At 47.5% G+C, this 15222-nt stretch overlaps 2 protein-coding genes across 2 annotated transcripts in view; one reads left to right on the top strand and one right to left on the bottom strand.

The window, feature by feature from the left end:
• Positions 1-608: 608 nt before the first annotated feature.
• LOC116516149 (zinc finger protein RFP-like) lies at positions 609-10864 on the bottom strand. Its single transcript, XM_032228553.1, has 6 exons — positions 10419-10864; positions 8708-8854; positions 7569-7787; positions 5841-5863; positions 3754-3869; positions 609-1114 (listed from the first exon to the last, which is right to left on the bottom strand). The coding sequence occupies exons 1-6, from the start codon at positions 10833-10835 to the stop codon at positions 621-623; spliced, it is 1416 nt and encodes a 471-aa protein (XP_032084444.1). The 5' UTR covers positions 10836-10864; the 3' UTR covers positions 609-620.
• A 555-nt stretch (positions 10865-11419) lies between these two features.
• The window catches only part of LRCH2 (leucine rich repeats and calponin homology domain containing 2), a 48533-nt gene continuing 44730 nt past the window's right edge, over positions 11420-15222 (top strand). The window contains exon 1 of the mRNA XM_032228552.1: positions 11420-11475. Within this exon, the coding sequence (XP_032084443.1) occupies positions 11420-11475 (56 nt within the window). The remainder of the gene's footprint in view (positions 11476-15222) is intronic.

Raw genomic sequence — 15222 nt, 5'->3', positions numbered from 1 at the left:
AAGGAGTTGCTGGGTGGGGGGTCGTGGCACTCAGCCCTCCATCTGCCAGAGGGAAGGAGGGGAGAGGCGCTGCAGCTGGGGCAATGGGGGCTCCCCCATTAGAGGACCAGCTTTCCCCCCTCCAAGGACAATTCAGGCTGGCCAACGGCTCCACCTGTTCCTTGACCGATTGGCGCAGTGGTTAAATGCAGCACTGCAGGCTACTTCAGCTGACTGCAGTTCTGCAGTTCGACTGTTCAAATCTCACCGGCTCAGGGTTGACTCAGCCTTCCATCCTTCCGAGGTGGGTAAAATGAGGACCCGGATTGTTGTTGGGGGCGATATGCTGACTCTGTAAACCGCTTAGAGAGGGCTGAAAGCCCTATGAAGCGGTATATAAGTCTAACTGCTATGGCTATTGCTATTGCCCCCCTGCCAGGTGGAAAGAAAGCACCGCCAACCTCCAAGATTAAAAACTTCACCTTTATTCATTGCATTTTAAAAATTGTTCCCCCCCCTTCAAGCAGTCAGAGGGAGACCCTCTTCTCTCTGCCAAGTCTCCCCCCCCCCCCGCCCCCAGTGTTAGAAACCAGAAGCGCCCTGGCCCCTCGGAGAAGGGGACCGTCGCTGCCAGGTGGCACTCAGGGCAAGACGCGCATTTGGGAGTCGGGATCCTCCAACTTGAAGAAGGGGAAGATCCTCTCGCCCAGGAACATGGCGTAGGAGAGCAGCAGCACCGGCTCCCGGGTCGCCACGTCGAAGAAGTTGACGATGCCGCCCTCATAGTCCAGGTAGAGGCGGAAGCGGTAGGTGCAGGCTTTGGGCTCGGCCGGGGGCAGGTGCTCGGGCAGCAGCGCCCAGGTGCCTTCCTCCGCGGAGAAGGCCACCGGCCCCTTCCTGCACACCGAGTCCTTCATCACCCCGAAGGCCCAGCCCTGGCCGCTGGAGGTCACCTCCACCTGCCAGCAGTGCCGCCCCGTCGTAAACCACTTTTCCGCCAGGATGCAGGGCGTGGTGTCGAAGGCCTTGCGGCCGGGGAGCAGCCCGCTGGGGGTAGCGTCATGGGTGATGATCTTCTTGGAGGCGGACAGCAGCAGGTGGGGATGAGCAGTAAGCCGATCCATGGTCACATTGGCTTCGGGAGGAGGAGAAGGGACACAGAGGTCAGGAAGGTGGAGGGGGGGGGAATTGACCTCCCCACACCACCACCAAGGGAGCTAAATCCCAACCCCTCCAGATTTGCTGGGGCTGCTGGGAGTTGTAGTCCAGGTATCCCTGGAGAGGCATTGGCTTTCGTCCCGCAAGACAGGCTAAGATCAGCAAACTGCGGCTCTGGAGCCGCATGTGGCTCTTTCCTCCCTCTGCTGTAGCTCCGTCACCGGTCAGTGCCACAATTTTCAGAGGAGCTTCTGGTGAGGGTGGGGGGGAGAGAAGCACAGTGTGCCAGGAGAAGACTCTATGGCAAGGGGAGGGTTTTCCTGTTGTCTTTCAAACTTTTTAGTACTTTTTAAATTGTCTTTTATGTAAGCTGCCCGGAGTCCTTCGGGATAGGGCGGCATATAAGTTTATTAAACTTAACTTAACTTAGCCGAGGTGGCACAGTGGTTAGGGTGCAGTACTGCAGGCCACTTCAGTTGACTGTTATCTGCAGTTCAGCGGTTCTAATCTCACCGGCTCAAGGTTGACTCAGCCTTCCATCCTTCCGAGGTGGGTGAAATGAGGAGCCGGATTGTTGTTGGGGGCGATATGCTGACTCTGTAAACCGCTTAGAGAGGGCTGAAAGCCCTATGAAGCGGTATATATAAGTCTAATTGCTAACTTAACGTCTCCACAATTGATAGGGCTTTCGGTTATGACAGGTAGAGGAAAAAGTACGACGCGCTAGGAGGAGACTCTATGGTGGGGGAACTGAACTTCCGGTCAGCTCCGGGATTGAACGGGAGGCTTCCGGTTAGGACCTTTGTGGCTCCCGGTGTTTTCTTTTCTGTGGGAAACGGGTCCAAATGGCTCTTTGAGTGTTTAAGTTTGCCGACCCCTGGGCTAGGAAGTCTTGGCCCATGGGGAGGCAACCCTTATTCCCCATCCGGAAGCCAGAAGGGCATGGCAGGAGGAAGGAGCCCTCCCCCTCTAGACCTGGGGTGGGGGGGCTGCTTAAATCCAGGGGGTCTTAAAGTTGACAAACAGGAGACCTGTTTGTCAAACAGAAGCACTTAAATAAAATGACGGACGTCCGGTCCGCTTTCCCCACCCTCAACCCTTCAAAGGACCTACCTCTTTCCCACTGGGACACCAGCGGAAGGGACTCTGGAGAGACAGAGAAGAGAAACAGAAAGATGGTATTTTTTTTGGGGGGGGGGAGGTAAGAAATGCAGCGACCTGTCGTTCCTGCTAGTCAGTATGGAGAGGAAAAAACGCTCCTTGGACAGCAGTTTGCACTCAGGCCTACTATCAGCTAATCATCTGGGGAGGGTGGGGGTCCTACCCAGAAATTCCCCCCTTTTGCTTTGCATTTTTTTTTTTGCATATCTCAAAGACATCCCCCTCCCAGTGGTGGGTTCCAAAAAATTTCCGAACCTATTCTGTGGGTGTGGCCTCCTTTGTGGGAGTGGCTTGCCGGCCATGTGATCTGGTGGGAGTGGCTTGCCAGCCATGTGTTTTCTTTCTTTCTTTCTTTCTTTCTTTCTTTCTTTCTTTCTTTCTTTCTTTCTTTCTTTCTCTCTCTCTCTCTTTCCTTTGTCTCTCTGTCCCTTTTTCCTTTTTTTCTTTCAGCTGTCTCTCATACTTTTTCTTTTTTTCTTCCTTCCTTTCTTTCTCTTTCTCTCTCTCTCTCTGTGTGTGTGTGTGTGGTGGGTTTCAATTTTTTTTTGAACCTACTCTGTGGGTGTGGCCTCCTTTGTGGGAGTGGCTTGCCGGCCATGTGACCTGGTGGGAGAGGCTTCCCGACCATGTGTTTTCTTTCTCTCTTTCTCTCTCTCTTTCCTTTTGTCTCTCTGTCCCTTTTTCCTTTTTTTCTTTCATCTCTCTCTCACTTTTTCTTTCTTTTTTTCTTTTTTTCTTTCTTTCTTTCTTCCTTTCTTTCTCTTTCTCTTTTTCTCTCTGTGTGAATCTGTCTGTCTGTCTGTCTGTGTGTGTGTGTGTGTGTGTTTGTGTGTGTGTGTGTGTGTCAGTGGTGGGTTTCAAACATTTTTGGAACCTCTTCTGTAGGTGTGGCCTGCTTTCTGGTGGGACCTCTTCTAACCAGTTCGGTAGATTTGACGAACCGGTTCTACCGAACTGGTGCGAACCGGTAGGAACCCACCTCTGCCCCCCTCCCCTGTGCCTGGCCTGGCCAAGGGTTGTCATTCTTTGGACTCTGACAAGAGTGGTCATCTTCACACATACACAAAACACCCCCCCCAATGTCTTTGGTTCGGTTCGTCTTAGCCCGTTTTTGCCACAATCCAAGCAATCACGACCGACTCAACAGATTAAAAAGTGAGCCAAACCCTTGGATGGGCTCCCTCTCAATGACGTGTGACAAACGTAGTTGCTCGAGGGGCTTGTGAGACCCCCAGCAGGAGGGTAGCTTTCCCAGCCTTGCCCAAGAAATGCTGGGGGGGGGGGCGCAGCAAAGCACCCCGGGGTGCGGGGAGCTCTTTTGCCCAATGTTAGAGCCTGCACTTAAATAAACCTTACTGTCCCTTCCACGCCTTCCTCCAATTCCCTGGATTTTGCTTAGCAGGATTTTCTCCGTCCTCCCGGCTTCCAAAACTGCCCCAAGGAGCAAATCCTTACCTTTGCATCTCCTCAACGTATTGTGCACAAAGAGACCCCGGAGGGAGAAATCCCACATTTGCTCCGTGAACTCAGGGAAGTGTTCTTTGGGAGACTCAGCCAGAAGTTCTTTGCACCTAGAGACACCCAGCAGGGAAAGGATTATCTGCCTGCCAGAGTGGGCAGGAAACCCACTCTGGCAAGAACAGTAGGTGGATTGTTCCCTTGCACACCACAAGTGTGCAAGGGGACAAATCACTCCGTTTTTTTAATTTTTTTAAAAAAATACATAATTAAAATTATTTTGTAGACAAGAGTGCTGTCCGGTTTCCCCCCTTTTAACATTTTCACGTATACATAATTCATTTTACATTGCATTTCCATTTCCAATTTTATCCCTATTATTTTCTTCTCATATTTTCCAACTTTTAATTTTTATTTCATAAAAATAAACAGTGTCATGTTTCCCCCTTTAAAAATGATTCAAATGTATCGTTTCCTTTACATCTCTTTTCTATAAGTAAACATGTGTCTTCAACTTTTTTTTTAATATAGTGAGCATTTTACTTAACTAATTTACTCCATTCAAAATAATAGTATAGTTCACTCTCGTCTTAATTAGGTACGTGCCCTTACAAGGGGGTATTTGCAAATCATAAATCTTTTTTGTGCAGTAAAGGAAGAAATAAATAATGTGCCCCAAAAATACTCAGATTTGGGAAGGAGCCCAGCTTTAAGAGAAGAACCGGGAAAAAAGAGCTGGTAGATTCTCATACATTGCACGAAATCATATTATTTTGTTTGCATTGAGGATAGGGAGATGTACGAATTAACGATCATTCACAACCCTCCTGTGGCTGAATTCAGATGATGAAGCAGACATTAAACCTTAGGCAACAAAACTAAGTTAAAGTTAAACCACTTCTATCATATATACTAAGTTAAACCACTTCTATCATATATGCTCGACCTGCCCGGAAACTCAAAAGAATTGGATTAAAATTTGGAAATGGATACAACAAATTACAGAGGAACAAATAGAATATAAACCAGAACTTTTTCTGCTGGGAATAACCAAGGGGAAATATAGAAAGAAAAATAAATATATATATATTAATACACTTGGTGACTACAGCCAGAATAATGTTTGCCCAATGTTGGAAACAGAGTAATATCCCCCCAGATGAATTAGTGATTCGGAAAATTCTAGATTGCGCAGAAATGGATAAATTAACATTAAGATTAAAGGACAAAGAAGAGTCTGAATATTATGAAATTCGGGATAATTGGTATAAATGGTTGCATAACAGAAATAAAGTTCATTTAGCCGAGGTGGCACAGTGGTTAGGGTGCAGTACTGCAGGCCACTTCAGCTGACTGTTAGCTGCAGTTCAGCGGTTCAAATCTCACTGGCTCAAGGTTAACTCAGCCTTCTATCCTTCCGAGGTGGGTAAAATGAGGACCCGGATTGTTGGGGGCAATATGCTGACTCTATAAACCGCTTAGAGAGGGCTGAAAGCCCTCTGAAGCGGTATATAAGTCTAACTGCTATTGCTAACTGCTATTGCTAAGAAGCAATAGAGAAATGTATAGAAGCATAAATGAACATATATAAACATAGAAGCGATATAAGATCGATATATATAGGTATGATGACACAACAGTGTTAATGTGATGGTGAATACTTGTTATAGACTGAAAAATCCCCCCAATAAAAATCGATTTAAAAAAAAGTAAAGCCACTTAACCTAAACCTGGTTAGGCCAATAAGCCAACTGCCTTGTTACTACCCATGATGGCCCAATATAACAATAACTGCAGCCTTGCCCTTCATGTCCATCACAAACCCTAATTTGTTATTGATTTCACATACAAAGCAGTTTAAGAAGCGAGGCTCCTGAGCTCCAGGAGGAAATAAACTCCAATCGGGGGTTTAGCCATCATTTAACAATTACTGGATGCTGCTACTACCCACATCCTTTGAATGCCTTTTGGTCCAAGTGAAGGAGCTCATCTCCTCATATTTAACTTTTGTGCATAACACAGCAGCCTAATAGGGCAATGAATGAAGGAAGCTGTGCGGGGAGGGGGGGGGGGGATTTACGTACCTGGCCATCACCTCTTTGAAATCCTGGAAGGAAAGATAGGGAAAGTCACCGTCTGTAAAACAGGCTTTCATCACCTGGGCAAGCAGCCCAATTCTCCCTTTTGACCAAGCAGGGCTACCATCCAAACTTGGCCACTTGAAGACCTGTGGACTTCGGCTCCCAGAATTCCCCCCCCCCCCGCGTGGCTGCTCAGGAATCCTGGGAGGCCACAAGACTTCAAGATGGGCCACCTTGCACTGAATGGCTCGGAATCCTTTTTTTTGCCAAGGTTTTCAGATCCGCTGGGCTTGGAATGGAATTCTCACTCGATACAGAGCAGAGGTGGGTTCCTACCAGTTCGCACCAGTTCAGTAGAACCGGTTGGTCAAATCTACCGAAACCGGTTAGAAGAGCTCCCACCAGAAAGCAGGCCACACCTACAGAAGAGGTTCCAAAAATTTTTGAAACCCACCCACTGACACACACACACACACACACACACACACACATATAAAGACAGACAGACTCACAGAGAGAGAAAGAGAAAGAGAAAGAGAAAGGAAGGAAGGAAGGAAGGAAGAAAGAAAGAAAGAAAGAAAGAAAAGAAAGAAAGAAAGAAAAAAGAAAAAGTGAGAGAGAGATGAAAGAAAAAAAGGAAAAAGGGACAGAGAGACAAAAGGAAGGCGAGAGAGAGAGAGAGAGAGAGAGAGAGAGAAAGAGAGAGAGAGAGAGAGAACACATAGTCGGCAAGCCACTCCCACCAGGTCACATGGCTGGCAAGCCATGCCCACAAAGGAGGCCACACCCACAGAGTAGGTTCGAAAATTTTTTGAAACCCACCACTGATACAGAGGACCAAAATTAGTCCACATAAAGCTGGAGGGCAGGCCTGGCTCTGCCCCCCCACCACTCCCACCCAGGCGGGGGGGTGGTCATCCCTGGACCTCATTCATTTGGAACGCAGAAAGGTGGCCCTCTTTCTATGGCATTTAAGGTGAGCATCTTCCTAGGTGAAGTTTCTAATGCAGAGGTGGTTTATGTGATGCAGTGAGAGGCAGGAACAGCCCCTCCCTCCATCCCCCCCTCCAAGGAAAAGCCGTCATCAAACTACGGATATGCCCCACCCCCCAATGCAAAGTATCCTCCCCTCCCCAGTGGTGGGCTGAAAAGCAGCTGCCAGCTTGTAAAGAAATGCTTTAAAAGTCATTAAAAGTCCCTGCAGGTCTTTCAAAGTCTTTAAGACTTTTAATGACTTTTAATGACTTTTAAAGAATCACATGGCTGTGAAAAACATCGGAAAGGCTGTTTTTAATGACTCTTAAAAACTTGTAAAGAAGTGCTTTATAGGTCTTTAAAAGTCATTAAAAGTCCCTACAAGTCTTTCAAAGTCTTTTAAAAAGACTTTAAAAGACTTTTAATGGATCACACGGCTGTGAAAAACATCGGAAAGGGCTGTTTTTAATGACTCTTAAAAAACTTTTAAAGGCTTTTCATGACTTTTGCTTAGTGCAACCATCATCAAACTACGGAATGCAAAGTATCCCCCCCCCCCCGGCAGTGGCGGGATGAAAAGCAGCTGCCCGCTTGTAAAGAAGTGCTTTAAAAGTCATGAAAAGTCTCTAGAAGTCTTTCAAAGTCTTTAAGACTTTTTAAAAAAGACTTTTAAAGACTTTTAATGGATCACACGGCTGTGAAAAACTTCTGAAAGGCTGTTTGGAGCCGCTTCCTGGAGACTCCGGCCCAGCCTACCTTCAGGAATTCATAAGCTGGTTGGTTGAACTTCTTCTCCAGCTCCTTTATGAAGGTCCGGACTTTGTTGTGCTCCCTGGATAGTTTGCCCATCTCTTCCTCGATCTGATCATTGATGCACTTAGCTGCCTTCATCTGGTCCTGATGCACCTTCGTCATCATCTCGTACATCTCCTTATATCCCGAGCTATAGTTCTGATTGTCACGGTCCGTAAGTTTCTTAAAAAACAAACAAACACCAAACCATCTTAAATACAATAGCAGAGTTGGAAGGGACCTGAGCCAAGGTGGCACAGTGGTTAAATGCAGCACTTCAGGCTACTTCAGGCTGACTGCAGTTCAGCAGTTCGGCTGTTCAAATCTCACCGGCTCAGGGTTGACTCAGCCTTCCATCCTTCCGAGGTGGGTAAAATGAGGACCCAGATTGTTGTTGGGGGCGATATGCTGACTCTGTAAACCACTTAGAGTGGGCTGAAAGCCCTATGAAGCGGTATATAAGTCTAACAATTGCAATTGCTTAGAGGTCTTCTAGTCCAACCCCCTGCCTAGGCAGGAAACCCTACGCCGTTTCAGATTAATGGCTATCCAACATCTTCTTAAAGACTTCCGGTGTTGGGGCATTCACAACTTCTGGAGGCAACTTCTGTTCCACTGATTAATTGTTCTCACTGTCAGGAAATTTATCCTCAGTTCTAAGTTATTTCTCTCCTTGATGAGTTTCCACCCATTGCTTCTTGTTCTACTCTCAGGTGCCTTGGAGAATAGCTTGACTCCCTCTTCTTTGTGGCAGCCCCTGAGATATTGGAAGACTGCTATCACGTCTCCCCTAGTCCTTCTTTTCATTAAACTAGACATACCCAGTTCCTGCAACCGTTCTTCCTATGTTTTAGCCTCCAGTCCCCTCATCCTCTTTCCTGCTCTTCTCTGCACTCTTTCTAGAGTCTCCACATCTTTTTTACATCGTGGCGACCAAAACTGGATGCAGGATTCCAAGTTACCAATGCATTATAAAGTGGTATTAACACTTCGCGTGATCTTGATTCTACCCCTCTTAAGGAAGGGGACACACACACACACACACACACACTGAAAGAGCAGCCCTGCCTTCTCCCCAGAGAGAAGCCGAGCCAGGTCCTTACCTTCAGATTTCCTTTTTCCGTTTGCGCGTTTGAAAAGCAGTCTCGAAGATGAGCCTTCTGAACTTTCAGAACGTCCAGATAGACGCGGACTTCGTTCTGGAAGAAAGAAGCCGTGACTGCAGCTGGAAACCAGGCGCTGCCTTTGATCTGGGAGGGACGCAGAAATCCAAGACCCCTTCCCAGACCTGACGGGTTTTTTTTTGGCGGGGGGGTTAATGGCCATGGCAAAGCTACAGCCAGGCCAAAGAGAGGGTTGGTTGCAACCTTGAATTCCAGTCTCGAGACAAACGACCTCCTCAGTTAACGCCTGCACACATGATTGCAAGGAACTTCTACGCGGGGCAAAGTTGTAGTATATGTCTTCACCCCCCCACCCCCCCCAGTAAAGGTGCTGGGCTTGTTGGCTGCTGCCCTCCGAGCAAACTGAAACAGAACCACAGAATATCCCAAAGCAGGGCAGGGGGGGTCTCCAACGCTGGCAACTTTAAGCCTGGCGGACTTCAACTCCCAGAATTCCCCAGCCAGCAAAGTTTTTTTTTTTGCAGAAGGCTAATCCTACCTTTGTTATGTAAAGTAGATTAGCTCAGCCGGGGGGCCCTGCTCCTTTACCCCAGCTGGCTGGGGTATTCTGGGAGTTGAAGCCCGCCAGGCTTAAAGTTGCCAAGCTTGCGTAGGAAGTTAGCGCCTACCCCTCTCCTAGAAAAAAAAAAAGAAATATCCTGGCAAATGTTGAAAAGGCAGAAAAATATTTCCCTGGATAAGAAATGGAGAAACGTGTTTTCTAGGCAGGAAACAGACTCACTCTTAATAGCCCCCACCTTTGTCAATGGGCCATTAAAGGGTGTGTGTGTGTGTGTGTGTGCGCGCGCGCGTGCGTGCTGAGCCAGTCTAGTTTACATAACAAAGGTAGGATTAGCCTTCCACAAAAAAAAACCCCGCTTTGCTGGCTGGGGAATTCTGGGAGTTGAAGTCCGCCAAGCTTAAAGTTGCCAAGGTTGGAGACCCCGTGCCCTGCTTTGCGATATTCTGTGGTCCTGTTTCAGTTTGCTCGGAGGGCAGCAGCCAACAAGCCCAGCAACTTCACTGGTGTGTGTGTGTGTGTGTGTGTGTGTGTGTGTGTGTGTTTGTGAAGACATATACTACATGGCCTCTGGCAACTCAACCAAGGTTGGTACTCAAAAGATACACAACCTACAAGTAAGACACCCTCCCCCCCCCCCCTCCGGGAGCCTGATAACCAACCAGAATACATTTCTTACACAGGAACAAGAAACAGGGGAGGGGGCCGAACAGAGAGTATAAAAAACTTCACCAAGCCCCCTTTCCCCCTTTTCTCTTCTTCACCCAACATCTGGAAGCATGGGACCACCTTTTTTCCCCCAGGACCTCAAGCCACCTGGTCCTATCCATCATTAAGCCATCTTCCCAAGCAGCCTCCATGTTTCCAGTGTCTTTTCCCCCCACTTGGAGTTGAACCCAGAAGGACGTTTCTTCCAATAGTTGGAAACCCTTGTCCCAAGGCATAACATAGTTTGTTGCCTTAAAGGGGGTCCATGAACTCAACCCACATGGCTTCTGAACCTCACCAAGGTTCAAGCAAACCTCCTCTTAATCTAACATTTCTGCTGGTGTAACTGGTCAGCCTCCCTTACCACCAAAGTCCACCACGGGTGGGAAGCAGCTGGGAAAGAGAAACTGAGGGCGGTTCTACCTTGGCCTCTTGGGCTGCCCCTTCCAGGGAAGCAAGGACGTGGTTTGTGTGGTCCTGGGACTCCTGGCACTCGGTGCAGAGGGCCGCCTGGTCGTCCTGGCAGAAGATGACCAGCGGCTGCTTATGGGCCTCGCAAAACCCTCGGTTGGGCCTCTCCAGCACTCCCTTGTCCTGGAGCTTTCGGATCAGCCAAGCCACGTTGCCCAGTTGCCTGTTGGCCGTCAGTGTCACGTCATCGAAGCGCTGCTGGCACTGGGGGCAAAGCACGCCGCTAAGAGCCCCTCCCCAGTGCCTCTGGATGCAGGCGTGGCAGAAGTTGTGGCCACAGCTTAAAGTCACCGGGTCGTGGAGGACCTTCATGCATAAAGTACAGGTAACCGCATCGGGAAGGTATTCGGACATCTTTCCCGTATCCATTGTGCCTTCGTCAAAAATGCCCCCTTCCCCGTTTCTCAAAAATAGGCCAGGCTGCTTCCTTATAACTCCCCCACCCCAATAAATGAGAGCCCTTGGGGATTTCCTCTCTGCCAATGAGCTGCCTAATTATTTGGCTAAGCCCCTCCTGGGTCTCTGTAGGACTGGTCCTGCTGGGAGAAAAATCACCCTGCAGCCTTCGGCTTCTGTCCCTCTGGGGGTGGGTGGGGGGATTGAATTTTCACCAGCCCCACTTTTATTGCAGGTTGGAGCCAGGCAAGGGGAAAACCATTCATTTCAGCCTCCTGGGCTTTTCCTGACAAAGGTCCTCTCTGGATTTCTGCAACTGAGTCTCAAAAGCCTTTTTTTGAGTTCTTGTGTTTGGAGCGGGCCCTTTTTGGGGGTACTTTAAGAGCAGGAAAGAGGCAGGTGAAGGGCCCTGGCCTGGAGGGAAGCTAGAAGAACAGCTCACCTGCTTCAGGTATTGGACCACCTGCTCCTAAAGGTAGAGAGATTTGCAAAGAGAGGAGCTGGAGACCAGAGTCTTCCACCCTTCATCATTAGCCCTACAGAATTTTTCAGCTATTATGGCCACCAGATTTGGGTCTCAATTCAACCAGGAGGAAGCCAAGGAAAGCTTCTGGTGGGTGGGTGGGAGTTTCCCAGAGTTGACCCAGTGAAGTTTAAGGAGTTTCTAGCGTGTGTTGTACTGGATGACATCGTATCTCCTTACAAATGTTGAGTTTTTCAGACTTTAGTGGTTCTGGATGTATTGTTTGAGGTGCCCTAAATATCCAGCTTCCACATCTTTCCTGCAAAAATCTAGAAAACCACTTGAACCCTCCCTCACCCCTAGTTTCTTTTGCCCGTAGAAGAGAGAGAGAGAGAGAGAGAGAGGGAGGGAGAGGGAGAGGGAGAGGGAGAGGGAGAGAGAGGGAGAGAGAGAGAGTAAGAATTTTACTTTCAGTACTTTCAATGTTTTGTTAATGTAGCTCTACAATAAAGTTGAATTACTCATCTGGTTGTGTTTCCTGCAGGGCTTCAGGGCGAGATCATTCTAGCGAATGCTCATCTTTAAGGGGCATTCCAGGTTCACACATTACACTAAACCAGGGCTTGGATAACACACAAGCAACCCGAGGATGATGGTCAGAAACGGACTTTAAACCTTCTCTGCTTTGCCCAGAGGACAGGGCGTTCTCCTTGGATATCTAAAGCCCTCGGGTAGTTTGAACTACCTGGGTGAAGCAGACATTGATTAAAATGCACTTCTTGATGTCTAGGTATGTATTATAAATGTTGTCCCCGGGTTAAACCCACGGAGTGGCTGTCTTGTATCAGGATTGTTTCTGAAACACTTCGGGTGGTGCGATACGGGCACAATCTCAGCCAGCATTTCTCCCCCTTGCCAGCTTTCCAGATGTGTGGATTTGCGAGCCCCAGAAATTGTGCACCCTGAAAAAGATGCAGAAACTCCCTCTTTGCAAAGTTGCCAGGTTTGAGACATGTTTTTTTTTTACAAAGTGTTTTTTTTTATTTTTTTAAACATAAAAATAAAATAAAAAAACAATATTTTTTTTAAAAAATGATGTCATCCATTACATACAATATGTCGTTTGGTTACAAGTGTTTTTGCATCCATGTTCTCAATTACATTTGCAATCACAGATTTTTCATCTAATATAACTAAATACCTCGCTTTCGTTGTACAATGTGTATTCAATTACAATTAATATTTTTTTTTTTTCAATAAACCTAATTCCCTTACATTCTTGATTGTCTGTTTAATAACAACATACCTTTATATAATCACTTATCCCATTCTGGATATCTTTTTAGGATATAAAAAAGATTTACCAACCATTTATATTTGCATATCACTGTTTGCAATTATGTATAATCCCAGCAATCATCTATCGGGTATGCTTACATTCATTATTGCGTGGCACGACAAAACCGCGGTCCACTAAAGCGCGCCCGATTAAAGCGCGTACCTGACGTCATCAGCAGCGCGACAACAGCGACCGCGGAGAAAAAAGGGCGCTTTAAACAGCGCTTTGAAAGCAAGCCAATTCACGTTAAGGTAAGGGTTAGGGTTAGGGTTAGGGTTAGGGTTAGGGTTAGGGTTAGGTTAAGGGTTAGGGTTAGGTTTAGGGTTAGGTTAAGCGTTAGGGTTAGGTTTAGAGTTAGGTTAAGGGTTAGCGTTAGATTTTTATAGATTTTTTTTTATAGATTTTATTAACATTTGTAGGCCGCCCTTTTCCCTGAGGGGACTCAGGGCGGCTCACATAAAATCAGGGAGGGGAAGTACAGACAGTGACATAGACACATATAATAAAAGTAATAAGCAACATACATTCGTCATTCGGGAGGGGCGGCTATCCTTGTCCCCAGGCCTGACGGGCTAGCCAGTTCTTGAGGGCTGTGCGGAAGGCCTGGACGGTGGTGAGGGTACGAATCTCCACGGGGAGCTCGTTCCAAAGGGTCGGGGCTACTACTGAGAAGGCCCTCCTCCTTGTAGTTGCCAGCCGGCACTGGCTGGCCGATGGAATACGGAGGAGGCCCAATCTGTGTGATCTAATTGGTCGCAGGGAGGTGATTGGCAGGAGGCGGTCTCTCAAGTAACCTAACCTTAGCGTTAGGTTAAGGGTTAGGTTTAGGGTTAGGTTTAGGGTTAGGTTAAGGGTTAGGTTAAGGGTTAGGTTTAGGGTTAGGTTAAGGGTTAGGGTTAGGGTTAGGTTAAGGGTTAGGGTTAGGTTAAGGGTTAGGTTAAGGGTTAGGTTAAGGGTTAGGTTAAGGGTTAGGTTAAGGGTTAGGTTAAGGGTTAGGGTTAGGTTAAGGGTTAGGATTAGGTTTAGGGTTAGGTTAAGGGTTAGGGTTAGGTTTAGGGTTAGGTTTAGGGTTAGGTTAAGGGTTAGGTTTAGGGTTAGGTTAAGGGTTAGGTTTAGGGTTAGGTTTAGGGTTAGGTTAAGGGTTAGGGTTAGGTTAAGGGTTAGGTTAAGGGTTAGGTTAAAGGTTAGGTTTAGGGTTAGGTTTAGGGTTAGGTTTCGGGGGGTTAGGTTTAGGGGTTAATTTTAGCTTTAGCGCTCACAGCGTGCTTTTTTCGTCGCGTTGTGATGACGTCAGGTACGCGCTTTCGTCGAGCGTGCTTTAGTCGACCGCGGTTTTGTGGTGGAACCCATTATTGTCCTTGTATATCATACATTCAAACAGAGATGTTATTCCTTCATTTTTCAACAAGGTATTCTAAACAGTCACTTCATATATATACCAATTTTTATGGTTTGAGACATGCTGTTCTGGGCCTTGTGGCTTGAGATGCCCTCCCTGACCCAGGGGAGGGGGCGAGGAAGGACCGATTCAGCTTTAAAACTTTAGGAGGGGTGTCAATTCCTCTTTCCCTGGCCTGGGGGCTGCCAGGAGGAGGGGGGAATGTCTTTCTTCCAAGTCAGAAATAGAGGACTGGTGGGTCTATTTCAGTAGAAGCACCAGAAGGATTCGGGGCATTTTTCAAAGTGGTCTGGGGCAGGACCCCCCAAGATCAGCCCATCAATGCAACTTTAATTACTGCCGGTCACTGTTGAAGTTTAGTAACTGTCCTATGTTGCCATCTTCTCCTTTTCACCGGATTTCTACAGAGATTCTCCGTCCTCCAGGTCATGGTTGTCCCAAAGGGGCTTTTTTTCCCCAAGAGGCAACTGGTTTTTGGTTTGAAGGCATTTCGCTTCTCATCCAAGAAGCTTCTTCAGCTCTGACTGGATGGCGGAGAACAATAATAAGCACAGGAGAACAATTAGTGGGTGGAAGGAGTTGCCTCCAGCAGTTGTGCCAAGGTGGCGCAGCGGTTAAATGCAGCACTGCAGGCTATTTCAGCTGACTGCAGTTCGGCTGTTCAAATCTCACCGGCTCAAGGTTGACTCAGCCTTCCATCCTTCCAAGGTGGGTGAAATGAGGAGCCGGATTGTTGTTGGGGGTGATATGCTGACTCTGTAAACCGCTTAGAGAGGGCTGAAAGCCCTATGAAGCGGTATATAAGTCTAACTGCTATTGCTATTGCTATTATTGCTATTGCTATTGTGGGTGCTCCTATACTGCAGTCCCAAAGGGGCTTTATATTTTTCTTACGAGGCAAACTGGATTTTTTTTTATTTGAAGACCTTTCGTTTCTCCTCCAAGAAGCTTCTTCACTTCTGACGTTGTAAAGAACGGAAGAAGCTTCTTGGGAGGAGAAGCAAAACGACTTCAAAGAAAAACTCCAGTTGCCACTTGGGGGCGGGAAAGCATCTTCGGGACATTTTACTAGACTTTAAATTACGCGCCCCCCTCCCCACCAGAATTTTGACAGCCGGGGAGGGGGCGGCGGACGTTGGTCTTCCAACTTGGGAACTTT

This window comes from Thamnophis elegans, chromosome 12, assembly GCF_009769535.1.
Source record: "Thamnophis elegans isolate rThaEle1 chromosome 12, rThaEle1.pri, whole genome shotgun sequence".
Classification (NCBI taxonomy): domain Eukaryota; kingdom Metazoa; phylum Chordata; class Lepidosauria; order Squamata; family Colubridae; genus Thamnophis; species Thamnophis elegans.
This window is presented reverse-complemented; position numbering and strand designations above follow the sequence as displayed.